At 56.8% G+C, this 25,000-nt stretch overlaps 1 protein-coding gene across 1 annotated transcript in view; it reads right to left on the reverse strand.

The window, feature by feature from the left end:
- Positions 1-25,000, reverse strand: part of PPP6R2 (protein phosphatase 6 regulatory subunit 2) — a 210,669-nt gene that overhangs the window by 104,405 nt on the left and 81,264 nt on the right. The window contains exons 9-14 of the mRNA XM_075599251.1: positions 24,844-24,970; positions 15,246-15,398; positions 14,576-15,046; positions 13,373-13,437; positions 13,046-13,161; positions 1,989-2,074 (exon numbers count right to left, since the gene is read on the reverse strand). Of these exons, the coding sequence (XP_075455366.1) occupies positions 1,989-2,074; positions 13,046-13,161; positions 13,373-13,437; positions 14,576-15,046; positions 15,246-15,398; positions 24,844-24,970 (1,018 nt within the window). The remainder of the gene's footprint in view (positions 1-1,988; positions 2,075-13,045; positions 13,162-13,372; positions 13,438-14,575; positions 15,047-15,245; positions 15,399-24,843; positions 24,971-25,000) is intronic.

The raw sequence follows: 25,000 nt of genomic DNA on the forward strand, positions 1-25,000 counted from the left end.
ACAAGGGGCAGGCGCGGAACAAGGGGCAGGTGCGGAACAAGGGGCGGGATCGAGACGTGCGAGGGGCAGGTACGAAACTAAGGGCGAGTGCGGTGCGAGGGACGGGTGCGGTACGAGAGTTGGGTGCAAACGCGGGGTGGGTGTGGAACGAGGGGTGGTACAAGGGATGGGTGTGAGGTGGGTGAGGAACGAGGAGCAAGTGCGGAACACGGGGAGAGTACGGTGCGAGAAACGGGCGCGGAACACGGGGAGAGTGCGGTGCGAGGAGCGGGCGCGGAACACAGGGAGAGTGCGGTGCGCGGGGCGGGCGCGGAACAAGTGGCGTGCGCGGAACGAGGGGCGGGCGCGGAACAACGGGCAGGCATTGAACAAGGGGTGGGTTCGAGGAGATCCAAAGGGCAGGTATGGAACTAGGGGTGGGTGCGGTGCAAGGGGTGGAACGGGAGGTGGGTGTGGAACGAGGAGCATGCGCGAAACAAGGGGCGGGCACGGAACGAGGGGCGGGCACGGAACGAGGGGCGGGCACGGAATGAGGAGCATGCGCGAAACGAGGGGCGGGCACGGAATGAGGAGCATGCGCGAAACGAGGGGCGGGCACGGAACGAGGGGCGGGCACGGAACGAGGGGCGGGCACGGAACGAGGGGCGGGAACGGAACGAGGGGCGGGCACGGAACGAGGGGCGGGAACGGAACGAGGGGCGGGAACGGAACGAGGGGCGGGAACGGAACGAGGGGCGGGAACGGAACGAGGGGCGGGCACGGAACGAGGGGCAGTTGCGGTGCAGGGGCAGAATGCGAGGCGGCACAATACAAGGGGTGGGTGCAGACCGAGGGGCGGGCACGGTACGAGGGGCAGTTGTGGTGCATGGGCAGAACGAGAGGCGGGGCACAATACAAGGGGGCGGGCGCGGAACGAGGGGCGGGCGCGGAACGAGGGGCGGACGCGGAACGAGGGGCGGGCATGGAACGAGGGGCGGGCACGGAACGAGGGGCGGGCACGGTACGAGGGGCGGGCACGGTACGAGGGGCGGGAACGGTACCAGGTGCCAGTTGCGGTGCAGGGGCAGAACGAGAAGCGGGCACAATACAAGGGGCGGGCACGGAACAAGGGCGGGCACGGAACGAGGGGCGGGCACGGAACGAGGGGCGGGCACGGAACGAGGGGCGGGCACGGTACGAGGGGCAGTTGCGGTGCAGGGGCAGAACGAGAGGCGGGCACAATACAAGGGGGTGGGCGCGGAACGAGGGGCGGGCACGGTACGAGGGGCAGTTGCGGAGCAGGGGCAGAACGAGAAGCGGGCACAATACAAGGGGTGGGCGTGGAACGAGGGGCAGGCACAGAACGAGGGGCGGTTGCGGTGCAGGGTCAGAACGAGGGGCGGGCACAGAACGAGGGGCGGATGCGGTGCAGGGGCAGAACGAGGGGCGGGCACAGAACGAGGGGCGGATGCGGTGCAGGGGTGGAACGAGAGGCAGGCACAATACAAGGGGTGGGCGCGGAACAAGGGGCGGGTGCCGTGCAGGGGTGGAACGAGAGACGGGCACAATACAAGGGGCGGGCGCAGAACGAGGTTGCGGGTGTGGTGCAGGGGTGGAACGAGGGGCGGGCACAATATAAGGGGCGGGCACGGAACGAGGGGCGGGTGCGGTGCAGAGGCTGAACGAGAGGCGGGCACAATACAAGGGGCGGGCGCGGAACGAGGGGCGGATGCGGTGCAGGGTGGAACGAGGGGCGGGCACAATACAAGGGGCGGGCGCGGAACGAGGGGCGGGCACAATACAAGGGGCGGGGGTGGAACGAGGGGCGGGCACAATACAAGGGGCGGAACGAGGGGCGGGTGCTGGTGTTGTAATGCAGGAAGGAGTTAAACTCCATCCCCAAGACCTATCCAGTCTCACCAGTAAAGGGTTAAGCTTAATGTGTTAGATCTGTTAGGTGTGGGGTCGGAGGTCGTGACCCTTCTGGGCAGAGTCCCTAATTTTCTTACCAAGTCCACAGTATTCCTGCGATTCGTCTCTGTCAGTGTCGCCTCCACAAAACTCTCCCACCTCCCTCTGCAGTCCGCAGGCAGCTCTGCGAAGATAGCAAGGGAAGGAGCTAACCACGGAACCACAAAACTCTCCCACCTCCCCCTGCAGTCCGCAGGCAGCTCTGCGAAGAGAGCAAGGGAGAAGCTAACCACGGAACCACGGAACCACAAAACTCTCCACCTCCCCCTGCAGTCCTCAGGCAGCTCTGCGAAGAGAGCAAGGGAGAAGCTAACCACGGAACCACAAAACTCTCCCACTTCCCTCTGCAGTCCGCAGCCAGCTCTGCGAAGAGAGCAAGGGAGAAGCTAACCACGGAACCACAAAACTCTCCCACCTCCCTCTGCAGTCCGCAGGCAGCTCTGCGAAGATAGCAAGAGAGGAGCTAACTACGGAACCACAAAACTCTCCCACCTCCCCTGCAGTCCGTAGGCAGCTCTGCGAAGAGAGCAAGGGAGAAGCTACCCACGGAACCACAAAACTCTCCCACCTCCCCCTGCAGTCCGCAGGCAGCTCTGCGAAGAGAGCAAGGAGAAGCTAACCACGGAACCACAAAACTCTCCCACCTCCCTCTGCAGTCCGCAGGCAGCTCTGCGAAGAGAGCAAGGAAGGAGTTAACCACGGAACCACAAAACTCGCCCACCTCCCCCTGCAGTCCGCAGGCAGCTCTGCGAAGATAGCAAGGGAGGAGCTAACCACGGAACCACAAAACTCTCCCACCTCCCCCTGCAGTCCGCAGGCAGCTCTGCGAAGATAGCAAGGGAGGAGCTAACCACGGAACCACAAAACTCTCCCACCTCCCCCTGCAGTCTGGAGGCAGCTCTGCGAAGATAGCAAGGGAGGAGCTAAACATGGAACCACAAAACTCTCCCACCTCCCTCTGCAGTCCGCAGGCAGCTCTGCGAAGAGAGCAAGGGAAGGAGCTAACCACGGAACCACAAAACTCGCCCACCTCCCCCTGCAGTCCGCAGGCAGCTCTGCGAAGAGAGCAAGGGAGGAGCTAACCACGGAACCACAAAACTCTCCCACCTCCCTCTGCAGTCCGCAGGCAGCTCTGCGAAGAGAGCAAGGGAAGGAGCTAACCACGGAACCACAAAACTCGCCCACCTCCCCCTGCAGTCCGCAGGCAGCTCTGCGAAGATAGCAAGGGAGGAGCTAACCACGGAACCACAAAACTCTCCCACCTCCCCCTGCAGTCCGCAGGCAGCTCTGCGAAGATAGCAAGGGAGGAGCTAACCACGGAACCACAAAACTCTCCCACCTCCCCCTGCAGTCTGGAGGCAGCTCTGCGAAGATAGCAAAGGAGAAGCTAACCACGGAACCACAAAACTCTCCCACCTCCCCCTGCAGTCCGCAGGCAGCTCTGCGAAGATAGCAAGGGAGGAGCTAAACACGGAACCACAAAACTCTCCCACCTCCCTCTGCAGTCCGCAGGCAGCTCTGCGAAGAGAGCAAGGGAAGGAGCTAACCACGGAACCACAAAACTCGCCCACCTCCCCCTGCAGTCCGCAGGCAGCTCTGCGAAGAGAGCAAGGGAGGAGCTAACCACGGAACCACAAAACTCTCCCACCTCCCTCTGCAGTCCGCAGGCAGCTCTGCGAAGAGAGCAAGGGAAGGAGCTAACCACGGAACCACAAAACTCGCCCACCTCCCCCTGCAGTCCGCAGGCAGCTCTGCGAAGAGAGCAAGGAGAAGCTAACCACGGAACCACAAAACTCTCCCACCTCCCCCTGCAGTCCTCAGGCAGCTCTGCGAAGAGAGCAAGGGAGAAGCTAACCACGGAACCACAAAACTCTCCCACTTCCCTCTGCAGTCCGCAGCCAGCTCTGCGAAGAGAGCAAGGGAGAAGCTAACCACGGAACCACAAAACTCTCCCACCTCCCTCTGCAGTCCGCAGCCAGCTCTGCGAAGAGAGCAAGGGAGAAGCTAACCACGGAACCACAAAACTCTCCCACCTCCCCTTGCAGTCCGCAGGCAGCTCTGCGAAGAGAGCAAGGGAAGGAGCTAACCACGGAACCACAAAACTCGCCCACCTCCCCCTGCAGTCCGCAGGCAGCTCTGCGAAGATAGCAAGAGAGGAGCTAACTACGGAACCACAAAACTCTCCCACCTCCCCCTGCAGTCCGTAGGCAGCTCTGCGAAGAGAGCAAGGGAGAAGCTAAACACGGAACCACAAAACTCTCCCACCTCCCCCTGCAGTCCGCAGGCAGCTCTGCGAAGAGAGCAAGGGAGAAGCTAACCACGGAACCACAAAACTCTCCCACCTCCCTCTGCAGTCCGCAGGCAGCTCTGCGAAGAGAGCAAGGGAAGGAGCTAACCACGGAACCACAAAACTCGCCCACCTCCCCCTGCAGTCCGCAGGCAGCTCTGCGAAGATAGCAAGGGAGGAGCTAACCACGGAACCACAAAACTCTCCCACCTCCCCCTGCAGTCCGCAGGCAGCTCTGCGAAGATAGCAAGGGAGGAGCTAACCACGGAACCACAAAACTCTCCCACCTCCCCCTGCAGTCTTGAGGCAGCTCTGCGAAGATAGCAAGGGAGGAGCTAAACACGGAACCACAAAACTCTCCCACCTCCCTCTGCAGTCCGCAGGCAGCTCTGCGAAGAGAGCAAGGGAAGGAGCTAACCACGGAACCACAAAACTCGCCCACCTCCCCCTGCAGTCCGCAGGCAGCTCTGCGAAGAGAGCAAGGGAGGAGCTAACCACGGAACCACAAAACTCTCCCACCTCCCCCTGCAGTCCGCAGGCAGCTCTGCGAAGATAGCAAGGGAGGAGCTAACCACGGAACCACAAAACTCTCCCACCTCCCCCTGCAGTCTGGAGGCATCTCTGCGAAGATAGCAAGGGAGGAGCTAAACACGGAACCACAGAACCACGAATGCACAAAACTCTCCCACCTCCCTCTGCAGTCCGGAGGCAGCTCTGCGAAGATAGCAAGGGAGGAGCTAACCACGGAACCACGAATCCACAAAACTCTCCCACCTCCCTCTGCAGTCCGGAGGCAGCTCTGCGAAGATAGCAAGGGAGGAGATAACCACGGAACCACAAAACTCTCCCACCTCCCCCTGCAGTCTGCAGGCAGCTCTGCGAAGATAGCAAGGGAGAAGCTAACCACGGAACCACAAAACTCTCCCACCTCCCCCTGCAGTCCGGAGGCAGCTCTGCGAAGATAGCAAGGGAGAAGCTAACCACGGAACCACAAAACTCTCCCACCTCCCACTGCAGTCCGCAGGCAGCTTTGCGAAGATAGCAAGGGAGAAGCTAACCACGGAACCGCAGAACCACGAATCCACAAAACTCTCCCACCTCCCTCTGCAGTCCGGAGGCAGCTCTGCGAAGATAGCAAGGGAGGAGATAACCACGGAACCACAAAACTCTCCCACCTCCCTCTGCAGTCCGCAGGCAGCACTGCGAAGATAGCAAGGGAGGAGCTAACCACGGAACCACAAAACCCACAATGCACCTCTGCTCCGTACACACGGAACCACAAAACCCACAATGTTCCCTCTGTTCCGTAGACACGGAACCACAAAACCCACAATGCACCTCTGCTCCGTACACACAGAACCACAAAACCCACACAGTATACACGGAACCACAAAACCCATACTCTACCTCATCTCTGTGCACACGGAACCACAAAACCTGAACACAGGCACGGAACCGCAAAACCCACACCGCACTCTGCTCTGGGGGAGGGGGGTATGAGGGGGGGGAGTGGGGGTATGGGGGTATGAGGGGGAGAGGGGGGTTATGAGGGGGGGAGGTATGAGGGGGGAAGGGGATGTGAGGGGGGGAGGAGGGGGGACTGGGGAGCTGAGAGGGAGAGGGAATGAGAGGGAATGAGTGGGAGAGGGAATGAGTGGGAGAGGGAATGAGTGGGAGAGGGAATGAGTGGGAGGGAATGAGTGGATGAGTGGGAGAGTGGATGAGTGGGAGAGTGGATGAGTGGGAGAGGGTATGAGTGGGAGAGGGGATGAGTGGGAGAGGGGATGAGTGGGGAGGTGAGTAGGAGGGTATGAGTGGGACAGGGGATGAGTGGGAGAGTGGGGAGGTGAGTAGGAGAAGATGAGTGGGAGAGGGAATGAGTGGGAGTGGGGAGCTGAGTAGGAGGGGATGAGTGGGAGAGGTGGTGAGTGGGGGAGTGGGGAGGTGAGTAGGAGCAGATGAGTGGGGGAGTGGGGAGGTGAGTAGGAGGGGATGAGTGGGGAGGTGAGTAGGAGGGGATGAGTGGGAGAGTGGGGAGGTGAGTAGGAGAGGATGAGTGGGAGAGGGGATGAGTGGGAGAGTGGGGAGGTGAGTAGGAGGGGATGAGTGGGAGAGTAGGTAGGTGAGTAGGAGGGGATGAGTGGGGGAGTGGGGAGGTGAGAAGGAGGGGATGAGTGGGGGAGTGGGGAGGTGAGTGTGACGGGAGACACACTTAATAACACATTTATATTTCGTGGACCCCAATTGAGCAAAACAAGTTGAGCAAAATAAACTGAGATTTATTCCCTTGATAGGCAAACACACGACAACTGCAGAATACACTTAATAATTACACTTACGGGTATAGGAACAGGGGATAATGTCCAGAAAGGTGCAAAGCACCAGAAGATTGTCTTTTCAAAAATGTAGTCCTTTTGCAAATTGCCAAATAAATAGCCAGTCCAATCCTTCTGTGAAAGGGCAAAGTCTTTTCTGGTTCTTTGGGGTTTGTTCTGGAATCCCCAGGGCTAACGAAATCCTGAAGCAGGGCAAGTTTCCTTGTTGCGATGTTTTTAACCCCTTGCGTTCTGGAATCGTAGCCGCTGTACTTAGATCTTATCCGCTTGAAGAAATCAGGTAACAGCAACAACAATACAGGAATGAGGGTTACAGGCCTTTTTAAGGACAAGGACCTGTGAAGTGTTACATTAGCCTCATCCCATTGGCAAGGAATTATCTTCCCCCTATCAGAACCTGCCATGTCACATGAGCAAATCCTACAGCCAGCCCAGGTAACTCTGAGCATGCTCAGTAAGCAGCTTGGTAGCACTGCTAAGTAAAAAGGGGCCACTCATTTCTGGGGACGCAATGTCTGGAGTTTGGTCCCAAGGTGTGGAATATCCAGGATGAGTAACAGGATCTGCTACTCAGAAACATCCTGATTAAGTGACACTTTACGAATCTGGGGTCTTTCATCCCCTAGACGCATCGGCATCTCCCAGCCGGGGGCTCATATATGCAGAACATTTGTTCCTTAATGCATTACAAAGGCAGGCAGAAAAAAATAACATCCTGCCTGTACATTTTAAAACTGCAACAGAAAGGCACTTCATCAAAAATATATGTTTCCCTTATGACAAAGTTATATTTTTAATATATGTGTTCTTGGGGGGTTACACTGAGGCTGCACACCAAAAATCAGGGTGCTGGCTCACTCCGTTCCTAAATTAGCAGTCTTAATGGAACGGCTCCTGTTATTCAGCACTGCAGGTAGGGACAACCATGCATAGAGGGGAGAATGGTACATGGGAACAGCATATAAAATTAACCCCTTCACCCCAAATACGAAATAGGGGTAACCAGCTGAGCACACTGCCTTTATTAATGCGCTGATTGCCCCCATTTTCGCCACATCTCCCCACTCAAAGCCCAAGGTTTGCCCTGGCCACCTCCTCTGGTGGTTGGGCTGACCGGAGGGTTTTTGAAGTCATTAGGTCTTGGGGATTGTCCTGTCGGGAGAGGCCATCAGCGTTCCCATGCTCACTGCCTTTCTGGTGCTGTATGGTGATATCAAACTCCTGCCAGGCAAGGCTCCCGCGCAATAGCTTGGCATTCTCTCCCGACACCCTCTGCAACCAACTTAGGGGGTTATGGTCCGTGATAACAGTGAAGGTTCTGCCATACAGAGAGGGCTGTAGCTTCTTTAGAGCCCATACTATGGCCAGACACTCCTCAATAGTGGCATATGCCACTTCTCTGGGCAGCCGCTTGCGGCCCAGAAACATCATTGGAGGTTCCCTGACCTCCTCCCCCACCTAGCTGAGCACAGCACCAATGCCAAAGGCTGAGGCATCAGTCTGCACCAGAAACTTCATGGAATAATCTGGAGCAGCCAGTATAGGAGCGCTGGCTAGTGCAGTCTTCAAAGCCTGAAATGCAGCTTCACAGGCAGGAGACCAGACTACCAGCACAGACAGTCGCTTCTGGGTTAAGTCAGTCAGGGGTGTTGCAATGGCACTATACTGGGGAACAAACTTCCTATAGTAGCCTGCGGTGCCTAGTAAAGCCATGACCTGCTTCTTGGTTTTGGGAGTGGGCCACTGCACTACTGCCTCTACCTTAGCTGGTTCTGGCTTGAGGTGCCCTCCACCCACCCTATGCCCTTGGAATAAGACTTCAGCCATCCCTACTAAGCACTTGGTGGGTTTTAAGGTGACACCTGCCTCCCTAATCCTGGCTAGCACCGCAGCTACATGAATTAAGTGTGATTCCCAGGAGTTACTGAACACAGCAATATCATCCAGATAAGCCCTTGCAAACCCTTGCATACCCTCTAGCAAACGATTGACCAGGCTTTGGAAGGTAGCCGGTGCATTCTTCATCCCAAATGGCATCACTAAGAACTCATAGAGGCCACTTGGGGTGATGAAAGCCAACTTCTCCCTAGCCTCCTGGGTCAAGGGGATCTGCCAGAACCCTTTACTGAGATCCATGGTGGTCAGATACCTTGCCCACGCGAGTTCATCCAGCAACTCATCCATGCGGGGCATGGGGTAGGCATCGGAAACCGTCCCTGCATTGAGCTGCCGGTAGTCCACATAGAACCAGGTGGTCCCATCCTTCTTAGGCACTAGGACTACCGGACAAGCCCAAGGGCTCTGGGATGGTACAATTACCCCTAGGGCCAGCATCTCCTCCACCCCCCTCTCTATACTGCCCTTCACCTCTGCTGACACTCTATAAGCTTGCTTATGCAGAGGTCTCCGATCCCCTGTAAGCACTGGGTGCTCAGTGATGTGTGTCCTCCCTGGCTTGTCCGTGAACGGAGCCCTATACTGCTCTAGCATAGCCCTGGCATCTGCTCTCTGCCTGACACTCAGCTGAGATCCTATCTCCACCTGCTCTCTGGTACCTCCCTGCCTAGCCTCCCCTAGGAGATCTGGCAGAGCTATGTCCTCCTTGAGCATATGGATGTGATAGACTTTGGTCCTCCCTGTCTCCCTAATCCTGGCTAGCACTGCTGCTACCTGTCCTGGATACAAACCCCAGATCTGCCTGAATCCAACTATCCTCTCCCTGTATGTCCTCACATACCTCTGCACTCTCTCTAGTGCCCTCCTGACCAGGCGGTGGGAGGTAGCCAGAGCATTCCTCATCCTGAATGGTACCCTGAAAAACTCACAGAGGCCATTCTGAAGGCTGAAGACTGACTCCCCCTTTGCCCTCCTCTCTACACTGTCTGCCACCTCTGCTAATACTCCATATATATTCTTATGCAGAGGATGCAGATCACCTGGGAGCACAGGCTCATCTGTACTATGTGCCCTGCCCAGCTTCTCTGAGAACAGGACCCTAGGCTGCTCTAGCCTAGCCCTGGCTTCTGCCCCTGCCTGCCTACCTCCCAGGGCCCCTAGCTCAACTAGGACCCCCCTAGGAAACCCTATCCTACCTAAGAGGCCTGGCACTGCCTGAGCTACTTCCTGAAACATGTTCCCCATTCCTGGTAACAGGTTCAGGAGCATCTGCACATAATCACCCGCTTTACCCTCTGGCTGGCAGGCGTCCCAGGGGTGGCCAAAGTCTGCCACTGCCCCTGCTGCCTTCGGCCAGAAGTATGGCTGCAACAGCTGGGTTCTCATGTGAGTGACCACCTGATGCCCCACTAGTGGACTGGGGAAGGCTACCTGCAACACTTGCTGCCTATCCTCCCTGGGTCCCACTAACCATCTTCTACCTGTCCAGCCCCTGGCTAACCCAGTAGAACCTGGCTCCCTACCCCAGAGCCCGCGGTGCCACAGCCTGTGGTCTGACCCCCCGCTTTCCCAGGACTCGGGCGCCCGCAGTCCCATACCTTCTAAGCTGGGGTCAGCTTTCACCGCATCCCTATCTGCTGTCCCTAATTCTAAACACCCACCCTTAGTCTCTAAGTCAGGGGTAACAGGAACAGGTAAAGGGAACAGTAAGTCAGTCACTGGTCGCGACTCAGTAGTCTGGCTTACCTGTCTGGTCTCCGCAGAGGCCACTGGAACCGTTGGTCCCAAATGCAGGGGGACAGAGGTTGATTCGGCTGTGACTCCTGATGACAGACTCTTAGGAATCGCCGCAACAGCAGGCAATTCCGCAGCAACCACACAGATAACAGGCTCCAGGTTATTGCTAAGGCGCACCTCAGCAGTTTCCCTGGACAAAACCCCCACCTCCCTCATGCCATGATTGGCACCCCCATCCAAAATGGAAGGACCGCAGCCCTCCATCAGGCATGGTTCTTTGCACCCCGGTGCCCGGGAGCAAATCTTCTGGCTGCACCAGAATAACAGCAGCACCCAAATCTGGCAAGCCCCCTGCTCGCCGGGCACCAAAGGTAACCCTCCATGGGTGCCTGCTCAGGACATCAGCAGGCTGCATCTCGACTGATGCACTTGGACATCCTCTGCTCACTGCTGCTGGCTCTGAGGTGACAAAAGCAGCATCTGCCTGGGACATCCCTCTTGGTTGTGGCTCCATGGCTGTGCTCTGTTCCTCTGTGTGGGCCAGCTCAATCTGGGTTACTGGCCCTGCAGCTTGTGAACTTTGCCCCTTATGGGGTCCCCCAGACCGCTCACGGTCCGGGCAATGTGGCCGGATGTGGCCCAACTTGTGTCAATGATAGCACCGTCTCTCAAACTTGAACTCCCCAGTATAGGGCGTGTTACTGCCCACTGTATGTTTGGGAGTCCGCTGAGGTGCAGACTGGTCCCCCCTAGCCGGAATGGCTGCCTCTCTGGGGACTGCTGCGTTGCTCACCAAGGCTCTGCTGGTTACATATTCATTTGCTGGCTCTGCTGCTTCCACAGCAGTTACTCTGGGAAAGTCCTGTTCCCCGCTGACAAGGTGGGAGTGAGGGGTCCTTCCAAGCGCTGTCGACAGGAGCTGGAGTCGCTGTTCATAGCTAAGCCCTTCTCCCCAGGCGGTGAGGAGTACAATGAGCTCAGAGGTAGCAAGTCCGGTCGCCGCAGCGACTGATCCATCTGCACCCCCTGGCTCCACGCCACCCTCTTCCAGGCGGTCACTGACATCCTCCCCCTGTCCTTGCAGCCCCGGAGCTGGAGGGACCTCCTGCACTCCGGGCTGAGTACTGTCTGCTGCCACAGCAGCTGGTGGAGCCATCCTGCCCTCATATTCTTCAAAATCCTCCTCCAGCTGACTTTTGGAACGACCGTCTGTCGTTAATCCATATCCCGCACATCTCTCCACGACTTGCTCTCTGTTCCAGGAACGAAACCTCCCTGAGCGCAGACTCATGGTGCCACTGGGGTATAGGTCCAGAGACCAGTGAATTATCTCGTGCTTCTTTGGAAGTGTGTGTAAGTTGCCACTTGTCTGAGGAGCTTGCAATCTACAAGGTCCTCACTATATTATAGAGCCCCGCAGGAAACTGCAATATAGGCTCAATCAGTATCCCACCAGCTGCCACCAGTTTTAAACGCTTGTGACGGGAGACGCGCTTAACACATTTATATTTCGTGGATCCTGATTGAGCAGAACAGGTTGAGCAAAATAAACTGAGATTTATTCCCTTGATAGGCAAACACACGACAACTGCAGAATACACTTAATAATTACACTTACGGGTATAGGAACAGGGGATAATGTCCAGAAAGGTGCAAAGCACCAGAAGATTGTCTTTTCAAAAATGTAGTCCTTGTGCAAATTGCAACATAAATAGCCCCAGCCCAATCCTTCTGTGAAAGGGCAAAGTCTTTTCTGGTTCTCTGGGATTTGCTGGAATCCCCAGGGCTAACGAAATCCTGAAGCAGGGCAAGATTCCTTGTTGCGATGTTTTTAACCCCTTGCGTTCTGGAATCGTAGTCGCTGTACTTAAATCTTATCCGCTTGAAGAAATCAGGTAACAACAGCAACAACAAAAACACAGGAATGAGGGTTACAGGCCTTTTTAAGGACAAGGACCTGTGAAGCGTTACATTAGCCTCATCCCATTGGCAAGGAATTATCTTCCTCCTATCAGAACCTGCCATGTCACATGGGCAAATCCTACAGCCAGCCCAGTTAACTCTGAGCATGCTCAGTAAGCAGCTTGGTAGCACTGCTAAGTAAAAAGGGGCCACTCATTTCTGGGGACGCAATGTCTGGAGTTTGGTCCCAAGGTGTGAAATATCCAGGATGAGTAACAGGATCTGCTACTCAGAAACATCCTGATTAAGTGACACTGTAAGACTCTGGGGTCTTTCATCCCCTAGACGCATCGGCATCTCCCCAGCAGGGGGCTCAGGTATGCATAACATTTGTTCCTTAATGCATTACAAAGGCAGGCAGAAAAAAATAGCATCCTGCCGGTACATTTTAAAACTACACAGAAAGGCACTTCATCAAAAATATATGTTTCCCTTATGACAAAGTTATATTTTTAATATGTATGTTCTTGGGGGGGTTACACTGAGGCTGCACACCAAAAATCAGGGTGCTGGCTCACTCCGTTCCTAAATTAGCAGTCTTAATGGAACTGCTCCTGTTATTCAGCACTGCAGGTAGTGACAACAATGCATAGAGGGGAGAATGGTACATGGGAACAGCATATAAAATTAACCCCTTCATACCCAATACGAAATAGGGGTAACCAGCTGAGCACACTGCCTTTATTAATGCGCTGATTGCCCCCATTTTCGCCACAGTGAGTAGGAAGGGATGAGTGGGGAGGTGAGTGGGAGAGGGGATGCGTGGGAGAGTGGGGAGGTGAGGAGAGGGGATGAGTGGGGAGGTGAGGAGAGGGGATGAGTGGGAGAGTGGGGAGGTGAGTAGGAGGGGATGAGTGTGCAGGATAAGATACGTTACCTGTGATGAAGTCGCTGATCTGTGCCTGCATGGGACCCGTTTCCATGTTCTGTACCACAGCGTTGGCGATGCGGGTGAGGTGGCCCATATTCCCTCTCCTCATCCCTCCTTCTGCCCTTAAGACATACAGCGGAGCGGCAGTGTAAGTAGCGTACGATACACCATGTTCTTACACACACACACACAGCTCTTACACACACACCCACCCACACACACACACACAGTGCTCTTATGAGGCTGCGCGACGCGAGGTGCACGCAGCGGATACAAACGCCCCCTGAATGGAATGACAGAAAGGTCACACGTTGCAGGGAGGGACATACTCACTGAATGGTGTCGTTGGTTTCCCACGCGCCCAGTATTCTCTGTATCAGCCGGCACTGCTGGAACAGCTGGGAGGGGACACGAGCGAATTCCATCATTCTCCGGTAACCCCAGCCAATGATAATGGCAGCTTCTATGCACCAGGAAAGCGCTCGGCGCTGACCCGGCTGTCACATTCTGTCTGTCACATATCTATCCCGCCTATTTATGCTGTCTCACGCTGCGCTCGTTTCCAGCGCTATTTACAAAAAAAAGAAAAGTACCGCAAGCCGCACCTAATACAGGCGTGTGCCGATATGCAGATATAACTCCACCCCTAACGCCTCCCACTGGCTCCACCAATCCCTCGTCACAGACGGACCCGGACCCAGACCCGCAAATGGCACAAACAACATTAATGCATGGACACTGCCTGACGCAACAAAATAATGAGTTTGCGCCGGTATCCGCGTCGTGCCGGAGGAGCAGGCGGTCATGCGGGGAGGTGGGGGGGAGAGCAGGCGGTCATGCGGGGAGGAGAGCAGGCGGTCCTGACGGGTGGGGAGCATGCAGCTGCGCCATGGGGGAGGGGAAGCAGACAGCCGTGTCTGGGGGGGGGGGGGGGATGGGGTAGTAGTAGAGGGGATAGGGGGAAGGGGCGGAGAGCAGGAGGCTGCGCCAGGATGGGGAGGAAGACAGGTGGCCGTGTCGGGGGGGGGGAGAGGGGGAAGCGGGTGGCCGTGTCAAGAGGGGTGGGGGGAATCAGGTGGCCGTACAGGGGAGGGGGTGGAGGGGGAGAGTAGGCGGTCTTGCCGGGAGGGGGCGCGGAGGAGCGAAGGCGGCTGTGCCAGGGGGAGCAGGCGGTCGTGCTGGGGGGCGGGAGGAGGGAAGCAACCAGCAGCACCGGAAGGAAACACGTCGCAACTGTAGCAGGCAACAATAGAAACCCCATAGATATAGTCAGTGAACCTCCGAGATGTGATTGTATCATGTTGTAGGTCGGGGGCCCTGGGACGAGTCATGCGGCTCCCCCCATGCTGGGTGTGGATGGGATAGGGGAGCCCCTGTTGCTGCCTGGAATGGAGTTTCGGGTTATGTTTTTATGGACCATCCCTACAGTCTTCGGAGTCATCTATGGTCATCTGGGGTCCAGCCTGGGAACCTGTTGTAATGATCGTACACAACTGGACCAGCAGCTGTCATAACAGTAAGAGCAGCCAAACTCACATGTGTGACCATGATGTCCTCGTGGTCGGAGGTCGGAGAGAGAGCAGCCACACTGACATGTGTGACCGTGACGTCCTCGTAGTCGGAGGTCGGAGAGAGAGCAGCCACACTAACATGTGTGACCGTGAGGTCCTCGTGGTCGGAGGTCGGAAAGAGAGCAGCCACACTAACATGTGTGACCGTGACGTCCTCGTGGTCGGAGGTCGGAGAGACAGCAGCCACACTAACATGTGTGACCGTGATGTCCTCGTGGTCGGAGGTCGGAGAGAGAGAAGCCACACTAACATGTGTGACCGTGACGTCCTCGGACGTCCGAAAGCTTTCCATGTTCCCTGCGTTCCCGTTTCCTGCGTCCTCCTCCATGTCCGCCATAATCTTCCCATCCTGCAGGGAGTGGGACAGGATGGCTGCTACGCACAGCTCCACCTGGAAGTGCAGGAAGTTATTCCACGTGTACCTAAAAAACAGGTCCTGTAGGGGAAGAGGATTAGAGTCATAAGCCACCTGCCGACCCGACACGTAACCGCTTAGCGTTGGGGAGAGATCATTAAACATTTAACCCGTTTATCTGAAGTGTCGGTCCCCTCTGATGTTCACCGACGCACATTACTCATTGCTCACGCCTGGAATTTGCATTGGTTTCGCCTAAAATATCCTCGGCAGTGCTTACAAGTAAGAGGTCCATGGTGGTGAGCCGGCACAGCTCCTGGTTAACACTGGGGGTGTTGGTGTGCAGGAGGGCGGCGATGAGGCGTGTGGCGTGGAGACGGGCATTCCCTAGAGGCTCATCCAAAACCCCAATAGTAGTGAGGATCGAAGCTTTCTGAGAGAGAGAGAGAGAGAGAGAGAGAGAGAGAGAGAGAGAGAGAGTGAGTAGAGAGAGAGAGAGAGAGACAGCTCATACCAAAAACCAGAGGACGGACCGCCGACATCGCCCTGTGACTGCGATCAGCTGCTACCGGGTCAGCTACAATTTATCCAGTAGGTCTGGCTCTACCGCTACAAATACTCGGGTAATATCCATCCCTACCGCTACAAATACTCGGGTAATATCCATCCCTACCGCTACAAATACTCGAGTAGTATCCATCTCTACCCCTTGTTTTGTCTAGAATTGATTTACTGTGCACAACACACTGTGATTTTCAGCTGTGTTTTACTATACAGAGGTGTGTGTGGTTTAGTTATTGCTAACGGCTAAGTAATTGCATGCTTGTCTGCTACAGCAGGGGTGCACACAAACTGGGGGTGCGCACAAACTGGGGGTGCGCACAAACTGGGGTGCGCACAAACTGGGGGGCGCACACACTGAGGGGCGCACAAACTGGGGGGCGCACAAACTGGGGGGCGCACAAACTGGGGGGCGCACAAACTGGGGGGCGCACAAACTGGGGGGCGCACAAACTGGGGGTGCACAAATTGGGGGGCGCGGCGGTTGCAGAGGCCCTGCGCTGTTACCCAAGGCACTTAAATGAAATGCCGGGGGACCGCGTGAAGCCTCTGCAACTCTCCTTGCCTTCAGCGACACATCACCATGGCAACGCAGCGTCAAATGACACCAGAGACAAGGTAGGGGAAGGGGGCCGCGATCAGGGAGGGAATCAGGCGCGGGGGGGAGAGGAGCGTCAGTGGAGAAGATTGTGCGCACCTGTGCCAGAGTATGATGAGAGTACTCGAGGTACCCCGATTACCGGGTGTGCTCCCCGAATGCTCCGTCTCATTCACATATATTTTATCTGTACCCTCGGGATGTATATGGCAGGGAGTGCGGCGCTGGCCATGCAGGGAGTGCGTCGCTGGTCATGCAGAGAGTGCGGCGCTGGCCATGTAGGGAGTGCGGCGCTGGCCTCTCTTATTCCGGTCGGGCCCTTTTCCTGCAGGGAGTGCGGCGCTGGCCGCTCTTATTCCGGTCGGGCCCTTTTCCTGCAGGGAGTGCGGCGCTGGTCTCTCTTATTCCGGTCGGGCTCTTTTCCTGCAGGGAGTGCGGCGCTGGCGTCTCTTATTCCGGTCGGGCCCTTTTCCTGCAGGGAGAGCGGCGCTGGCGTCTCTTATTCCGGTCGGGCCCTTTTCCTGCAGGGAGTGCGACGCTGGCGTCTCTTACTCCGGGCGGGCCCTTTTCCTGCAGGGAGTGCGGCGCTTGCCATGCAGGGAGTGCGGCGGAGGCGTCTCTTACTCAGGGCGGGCCCTTTTCCTGCAGGGAGTGCGGCGCTGGCGTCTTATTCCGGTCGGGCTCTTTTCCTGCAGGGAGTGCGGCGGAGGCCTCTCTTATTCCGGTCGGGCCCTTTTCCTGAAGGGAGTGCGGCGCTGGCCTCTCTTATTCCGGTCGGGCACTTTTCCTGCAGGGAGTGCGGCGCTGGCGTCTCTTATTCCGGTCGGGCCCTTTTCCTGCAGGGAGTGCGGCGGAGGCGTCTCTTATTCCGGTCGGGCCCTTTTCCTGCAGGGAGTGCGTCGCTGGCGTCTCTTACTCCGGTCGGGCCCTTTTCCTGCAGGGAGTGCGTCGCTGGCGTCTCTTATTCCGGTCGGGCCCTTTTCCTGCAGGGAGAGCGGCGCTGGCCTCTCTTATTCCGGCCGGGCCCTTTTCCTGCAGGGAGTGCGACGCTGGCCTCTCTTATTCCGGTCGGGCCCTTTTCCTGCAGGGAGTGCGGCGCTGGCCGCTCTTATTCCGGTCGGGCTCTTTTCCTGCAGGGAGTGCGGCGGAGGCCTCTCTTATTCCGGTCGGGCCCTTTTCCTGCAGGGAGTGCGGCGCTGGCGTCTCTTACTCCGGTCGGGCCCTTTTCCTGCAGGGAGTGCGGCGCTGGCGTCTCTTATTCCGGTTGGGCCCTTTTCCTGCAGGGAGTGCGGCGCTGGCGTCTCTTATTCCGGTCGGGCCCTTTTCCTGCAGGGAGTGCGTCGCTGGCGTCTCTTACTCTGGTCGGGCCCTTTTCCTGCAGGGAGTGCGGCGCTGGCGTCTCTTATTCCGGTCGGGCCCTTTTCCTGCAGGGAGTGCGGTGCTGGTCTCTCTTATTCCGGTCGGGCCCTTTTCCTGCAGGGAGTGCGGCGCTGGCCTCTCTTATTCCGGTTGGGCCCTTTTCCTGCAGGGAGTGCGGCGCTGGCGTCTCTTACTCCGGGCGGGCCCTTTTCCTGCAGGGAGTGCGGCGCCGGCGTCTCTTACTCCGGGCGGGCCCTTTTCCTGCAGGGAGTGCGGCGCTGGCGTCTCTTACTCCGGCCGGGCCCTTTTCCTGCAGGGAGTGCGGCGGAGGTGTCTCTTACTCCGGGCGGGCCCTTTTCCTGCAGGGAGTGCGGCGCTGGCGTCTCTTACTCCGGGCGGGCCCTTTTCCTGCAGGGAGTGCGGCGCTGGCGTCTCTTACTCCGGGCGGGCCCTTTTCCTGCAGGGAGTGCGGCGGAGGCGTCTCTTACTCCGGGCGGGCCCTTTTCCTGCAGGGAGTGCGGCGCTGGCGTCTCTTACTCCGGGCGGGCCCTTTTCCTGCAGGGAGTGCGGCGCTGGCGTCTCTTACTCCGGGCGGGCCCTTTTCCTGCAGGGAGTGCGGCGGAGGCGTCTCTTACTACGGGCGGGCCCTTTTCCTGCAGGGAGTGCGGCGGAGGCGTCTCTTACTCCGGCCGGGCCCTTTTCCTGCAGGGAGTTTGGATTTTCCGATACAGAACAGATTCCCGGAGCTCTCCATATGCCGGGCCCGAGGTAACAGCCTGTGCTCCAAGTCACAAGGGACCCTCCGGGTCGCCCCAATAAGGAGGTAACATGAAGCAATAAGAGGGCACGACCCGGCGTTTCGGGTGGTCCACGCACCAGGTGAGCAGCTCTCGCTTAAGTCTGTCTGTGTTCTCCTCTTATTGCTTTCATCCACAGTCGCTGTACGGTCCCAGGAAGCACCCTGGCGGTTACTGAATGGGGAATATAGAGAAGGACTAGCAGATCCTCATATTGCTTTCGGGGTTCCTCTGCGGGTTCCTCTGCGGGTTACTCTCGGTGGCAGGCATAGTGTGGTACACAAAAAGAAGAAAAGTGCAGACGCACATAGTGAAGTATGTTTAAAATAAAAATATATATTATTAGGGGAAGATATCTGCGAATAATCAGCATTTCATGTACAATGACACGGGTTACCCGACGTCACACCGCCACCGCTGGGTCGAAGGATGTCCACTTCGCTGCCTTTTCCTCACTTTGCTGCCTTTTCCTCACTTTGCTGCCTTTTCCCCACTTTGCTGCCTTTTCCTCACTTTGCTGCCTTTTCCTCACTTTGCTGCCTTTTCCCCACTTTGCTGCCTTTTCCTCACTTCGCTGCCTTTTCCTCACTTCGCTGCCTTTTCCTCACTTCGCTGCCTATTCCTCACTTCGCTGCCTTTTCCTCACTTTGCTGCCTTTTCCTCACTTTGCTGCCTTTTCCCCACTTTGCGGCCGGTTGTGAAACACATACGGGACTCTTGACGAATCAGCCCGGCGGTGGCTCCAACTGCTCTGACTCCTGATGGCGTCCCATCGGCGGCGGCGGCGACGGATCGGCGGTTCCGACGGCCCGGACTTCTAGGGGCGTCTCACCTGGACCTTGGGAGACGACTGGAGGGTTTTCTTCAAGTGCCGCGGCGGTGTGTTCCCAGGCAAAGATCTCCTCAAAGGCAGCAAAGTGGGCATCCTTCGACCCAGCGGTGGCGGTGTGGTGTCGGGTAACCCGTGTCATTGTACATGAAAGGCTGATTATTCTTTGATCTGATGTACGCAGATATCTTACCCTAATAATATATATTTTTATTTTAAACATACATCACTATGTGCGCCTGCGCTTTTGTTCTTTTTGTATTCCAGTTGCTCTAGGGGTGCTGTGCCATCCCTATCAATATAGCTGCAGGCGCCTATCTCCAATATAGAGGTTGTTATTCAACTTTATTATCACATAGGTGGTTAATGGGTTAATTATTTTACATTAGAGGTTATATAGTTGCGCACTTGTATTTTTTGTTTTATAGGGTGGTACAGACTCTCCAGAAGAAGGCATAAGAAGCAGAGGGGCAGGTAGAGTACATCCTGTCCCGATATAGAGGACCAGGTCTCCAGCTGTAAAACTGCAGCCAAACAAAAGCACAAGACTCCAGGACACAAGTCTGCAGACTTTGATGTGCTGACCCCCCAGTGCACCAGCTTTGCAGCCAGGAGACCCCCCATGCTGTTTAGGAAATGCTGGTCGAACCTGCAATTCTGCATCAGAGGTGCAATCCCTCTTAGCTGACTAAAAGCAGCATTATATAAAGATCTCAAAGTAGTTAGCTTCCTTAAAGGGTCATAGGAGCAAAGTGTACTAATGGCAGTGACATGGTTAAGGGGTCAGTCCCTCCTAGGGGCAAAGTGTACTAAGGAACCCCTGCAGAATGCATCACCTGCAGGGGTTCCTGTACGCGGGGAGCTGGGAAACGCATCTCTTGCAGGGGTTCTTGTACGGGGGAAACGCGTCTCGTGCCGGGGTTCCTGTACGTGGGGAGATTGGAAACGCATCTCCTGCAGGGGTTCCTGTACATGGGGAGCTGTGAAACGCATCTCCTGCCGGGGTTCCTGTACGTGGGGTGATTGGAAACGCGTCTCCTGCAGGGGTTCCTGTACGTGAGGAGCTGTGAAATGCATCTCCTGCAGGGGGTCCTGTACGTGCGGAGCTGTGAAACGCGTCTCCTGCCAGGGTTCCTGTACGTGGGGAGATGGGAAATGCATCTCCTGCAGAAGTTCCTGTACGTGAGGAGCTGTGAAACGCGTCTCATACCGGGGTTCCTGTACGTGAGGAGCTGTGAATCGTGTCTCTTGCCGGGGTTCCTGTACGTGGGGAGCTGTGAATCGTGTCTCTTGCCGGGGTTCCTGTACGTGGGGAGCTGTGAATCGTGTCTCTTGCCGGGGTTCCTGTACGTGAGGAGCTGTGAAACGTGTCTCTTGCAGGGGTTCCTGTACGTGAGGAGCTGTGAATCGTGTCTCTTGCAGGGGTTCCTGTATGTGGGAAGCTGTGAAACGCGTCTCTTGCCGGGGTTCCTGTACATGGGGAGCTGTGAAACGCGTCTCGTGCCGGGGTTCCTGTACGTGAGCTGTGAAACGCGTCTCGTACCGGGGTTCCTGTACGTGAGGAGCTGTGAATCGTGTCTCTTGCAGGGGTTCCTGTACGTGGGGAGCTGTGAATCGTGTCTCTTGCCGGGGTTCCTGTACGTGAAGAGCTGTGAATCGTGTCTCTTGCAGGGGTTCCTGTATGTGGGGAGGTGTGAAACGTGTCTCTTGCAGGGGTTCCTGTATGTGGGGAGGTGTGAAACGTGTCTCTTGCAGGGGTTCCTGTACGTGGGGAGGTGTGAAACGTGTCTCTTGCAGGGGTTCCTGTACGTGGGGAGGTGTGAAACGCGTCTCGTGTCGGGGTTCCTGTACGTGGGGAGCTGTGAATCGTGTCTCTTGTCGGGGTTCCTGTATGTGGGAAGCTGTGAAACGCATCTCTTGCCGGGGTTCCTGTACGTGGGGAGCTGTGAAACGCGTCTCGTGCCAGGGTTCCTGTACGTGAGGAGCTGTGAAACGCGTCTCGTGTCGGGGGTTCCTGTACGTGGGGAGCTGTGAATCGTGTCTCTTGCAGGGGTTCCTGTATGTGGGAAGCTGTGAAACGCGTCTCTTGCCGGGGTTCCTGTACGTGGGGAGCTGTGAAACGCGTCTCGTGCCGGGGTTCCTGTACGTGAGGAGCTGTGAAACGCGTCTCGTGCCGGGGTTCCTGTACGTGAGGAGCTGTGAATCGTGTCTCTTGCAGGGGTTCCTGTACGTGGGGAGCTGTGAATCGTGTCTCTTGCCGGGGTTCCTGTACGTGGGGAGCTGTGAATCGTGTCTCTTGCAGGGGTTCCTGTATGTGGGGAGGTGTGAATCGTGTCTCTTGCAGGGGTTCCTGTACGTGTGGAGCTGTGAATCGTGTCTCTTGCCGGGGTTCCTGTACGTGGGGAGCTGTGAATCGTGTCTCTTGCCGGGGTTCCTGTACGTGGGGAGGTGTGAAACGCGTCTCTTGCAGAGGTTCCTGTACGTGAGGAGCTGTGAATCGTGTCTCTTGCCGGGGTTCCTATACAATGGGGAGGTGTGAAACGTGTCTCTTGCCGGGGTTCCTGTATGTGGGGAGCTGTGAATCGTGTCTCTTGCCGGGGTTCCTGTATGTGGGGAGCTGTGAATCGTGTCTCTTGCAGGGGTTCCTGTATGTGGGGAGGTGTGAATCGTGTCTCTTGCCGGGGTTCCTGTACAATGGGGAGGTGTGAAACGTGTCTCTTGCCGGGGTTCCTGTATGTGGGGAGCTGTGAATCGTGTCTCTTGCCGGGGTTCCTGTACGTGTGGAGCTGTGAATCGTGTCTCTTGCCGGGGTTCCTGTATGTGGGGAGCTGTGAATCGTGTCTCTTGCAGGGGTTCCTGTATGTGGGGAGGTGTGAAACGCGTCTCTTGCCGGGGTTCCTGTACGTGGGGAGCTGTGAATCGTGTCTCTTGCCGGGGTTCCTGTACAATGGGGAGGTGTGAAACGTGTCTCGTGCCGGGGTTCCTGTATGTGGGAAGCAGTAGCAGGGTTTTACCTTGGGGGGATGCAGGAGGAGCTGTGAAACGCGTCTCCTGCAGGGATTCCTGTACGTGGGAAGCAGTAGCAGGGTTTTACCTTGGGGGGATGCAGGAGGAGCTGTGAAACGCGTCTCCTGCAGGGATTCCTGTATGTGGGAAGCAGTAGCAGGGTTTTACCTTGGGGGGATGCAGGAGGAGCTGTGAAACGCGTCTCCTGCAGGGATTCCTGTATGTGGGAAGCAGTAGCAGGGTTTTACCTTGGGGGGATGCAGGAGGAGCTGTGAAACGCGTCTCGTGCCGGGGTTCCTGTATGTGGGAAGCAGTAGCAGGGTTTTACCTTGGGGGGATGCAGGAGGAGCTGTGAAACGCGTCTCCTGCAGGGATTCCTGTATGTGGGAAGCAGTAGCAGGGTTTTACCTTGGGGGGATGCAGGAGGAGCTGTGAAACGCGTCTCCTGCAGGGATTCCTGTATGTGGGAAGCAGTAGCAGGGTTTTACCTTGGGGGGATGCAGGAGGAGCTGTGAAACGCGTCTCCTGCAGGGATTCCTGTATGTGGGAAGCAGTAGCAGGGTTTTACCTTGGGGGGATGCAGGAGGAGCTGTGAAACGCGTCTCCTGCAGGGATTCCTGTATGTGGGAAGCAGTAGCAGGGTTTTACCTTGGGGGGATGCAGGAGGAGCTGTGAAACGCGTCTCCTGCAGGGATTCCTGTATGTGGGAAGCAGTAGCAGGGTTTTACCTTGGGGGGATGCAGGAGGAGCTGTGAAACGCGTCTCCTGCAGGGATTCCTGTATGTGGGAAGCAGTAGCAGGGTTTTACCTTGGGGGGATGCAGGAGGAGCTGTGAAACGCGTCTCCTGCAGGGATTCCTGTATGTGGGAAGCAGTAGCAGGGTTTTACCTTGGGGGGATGCAGGAGGAGCTGTGAAACGCGTCTCCTGCAGGGATTCCTGTATGTGGGAAGCAGTAGCAGGGTTTTACCTTGGGGGGATGCAGGAGGAGCTGTGAAACGCGTCTCCTGCAGGGATTCCTGTATGTGGGAAGCAGTAGCAGGGTTTTACCTTGGGGGGATGCAGGAGGCGCTGTGAAACGCGTCTCCTGCAGGGATTCCTGTATGTGGGAAGCAGTAGCAGGGTTTTACCTTGGGGGGATGTAGGAGGCGCTGTGAAACGCGTCTCCTGCAGGGATTCCTGTATGTGGGAAGCAGTAGCAGGGTTTTACCTTGGGGGGATGCAGGAGGAGCTGTGAAACGCGTCTCCTGCAGGGATTCCTGTATGTGGGAAGCAGTAGCAGGGTTTTACCTTGGGGGGATGCAGGAGGAGCTGTGAAACGCGTCTCCTGCAGGGATTCCTGTATGTGGGAAGCAGTAGCAGGGTTTTACCTTGGGGGGATGCAGGAGGAGCTGTGAAACGCGTCTCCTGCAGGGATTCCTGTATGTGGGAAGCAGTAGCAGGGTTTTACCTTGGGGGGATGCAGGAGGCGCTGTGAAACGCGTCTCCTGCAGGGATTCCTGTATGTGGGAAGCAGTAGCAGGGTTTTACCTTGGGGGGATGCAGGAGGCGCTGTGAAACGCGTCTCCTGCAGGGATTCCTGTATGTGGGAAGCAGTAGCAGGGTTTTACCTTGGGGGGATGCAGGAGGAGCTGTGAAACGCGTCTCCTGCAGGGATTCCTGTATGTGGGAAGCAGTAGCAGGGTTTTACCTTGGGGGGATGCAGGAGGAGCTGTGAAACGCGTCTCGTGCCGGGGTTCCTGTATGTGGGAAGCAGTAGCAGGGTTTTACCTTGGGGGGATGCAGGAGGAGCTGTGAAACGCGTCTCCTGCAGGGATTCCTGTATGTGGGAAGCAGTAGCAGGGTTTTACCTTGGGGGGATGCAGGAGGAGCTGTGAAACGCGTCTCCTGCAGGGATTCCTGTATGTGGGAAGCAGTAGCAGGGTTTTACCTTGGGGGGATGCAGGAGGCGCTGTGAAACGCGTCTCCTGCAGGGATTCCTGTATGTGGGAAGCAGTAGCAGGGTTTTACCTTGGGGGGATGCAGGAGGCGCTGTGAAACGCGTCTCCTGCAGGGATTCCTGTATGTGGGAAGCAGTAGCAGGGTTTTACCTTGGGGGGATGCAGGAGGAGCTGTGAAACGCGTCTCCTGCAGGGATTCCTGTATGTGGGAAGCAGTAGCAGGGTTTTACCTTGGGGGGATGCAGGAGGAGCTGTGAAACGCGTCTCGTGCCGGGGTTCCTGTATGTGGGAAGCAGTAGCAGGGTTTTACCTTGGGGGGATGCAGGAGGAGCTGTGAAACGCGTCTCCTGCAGGGATTCCTGTATGTGGGAAGCAGTAGCAGGGTTTTACCTTGGGGGGATGCAGGAGGAGCTGTGAAACGCGTCTCCTGCAGGGATTCCTGTATGTGGGAAGCAGTAGCAGGGTTTTACCTTGGGGGGATGCAGGAGGAGCTGTGAAACGCGTCTCCTGCAGGGATTCCTGTATGTGGGAAGCAGTAGCAGGGTTTTACCTTGGGGGGATGCAGGAGGAGCTGTGAAACGCGTCTCCTGCAGGGATTCCTGTATGTGGGAAGCAGTAGCAGGGTTTTACCTTGGGGGGATGCAGGAGGAGCTGTGAAACGCGTCTCCTGCAGGGATTCCTGTATGTGGGAAGCAGTAGCAGGGTTTTACCTTGGGGGGATGCAGGAGGAGCTGTGAAACGCGTCTCCTGCAGGGATTCCTGTATGTGGGAAGCAGTAGCAGGGTTTTACCTTGGGGGGATGCAGGAGGAGCTGGTGGAAGTCCTTCAGCCGCGGCTCAATACCCTGCAGGATACTGCTGCTGACAGTGTGAGGTCTCTCATATCCCTGAGGCAGCGAGTCGAGGAGAGGATCTACACTGCAGAGAGAGGCGGTGAGAGAGAGAGCG

This window comes from Ascaphus truei, chromosome 5 (assembly GCF_040206685.1).
Source record: "Ascaphus truei isolate aAscTru1 chromosome 5, aAscTru1.hap1, whole genome shotgun sequence".
NCBI classification, from domain to species: domain Eukaryota; kingdom Metazoa; phylum Chordata; class Amphibia; order Anura; family Ascaphidae; genus Ascaphus; species Ascaphus truei.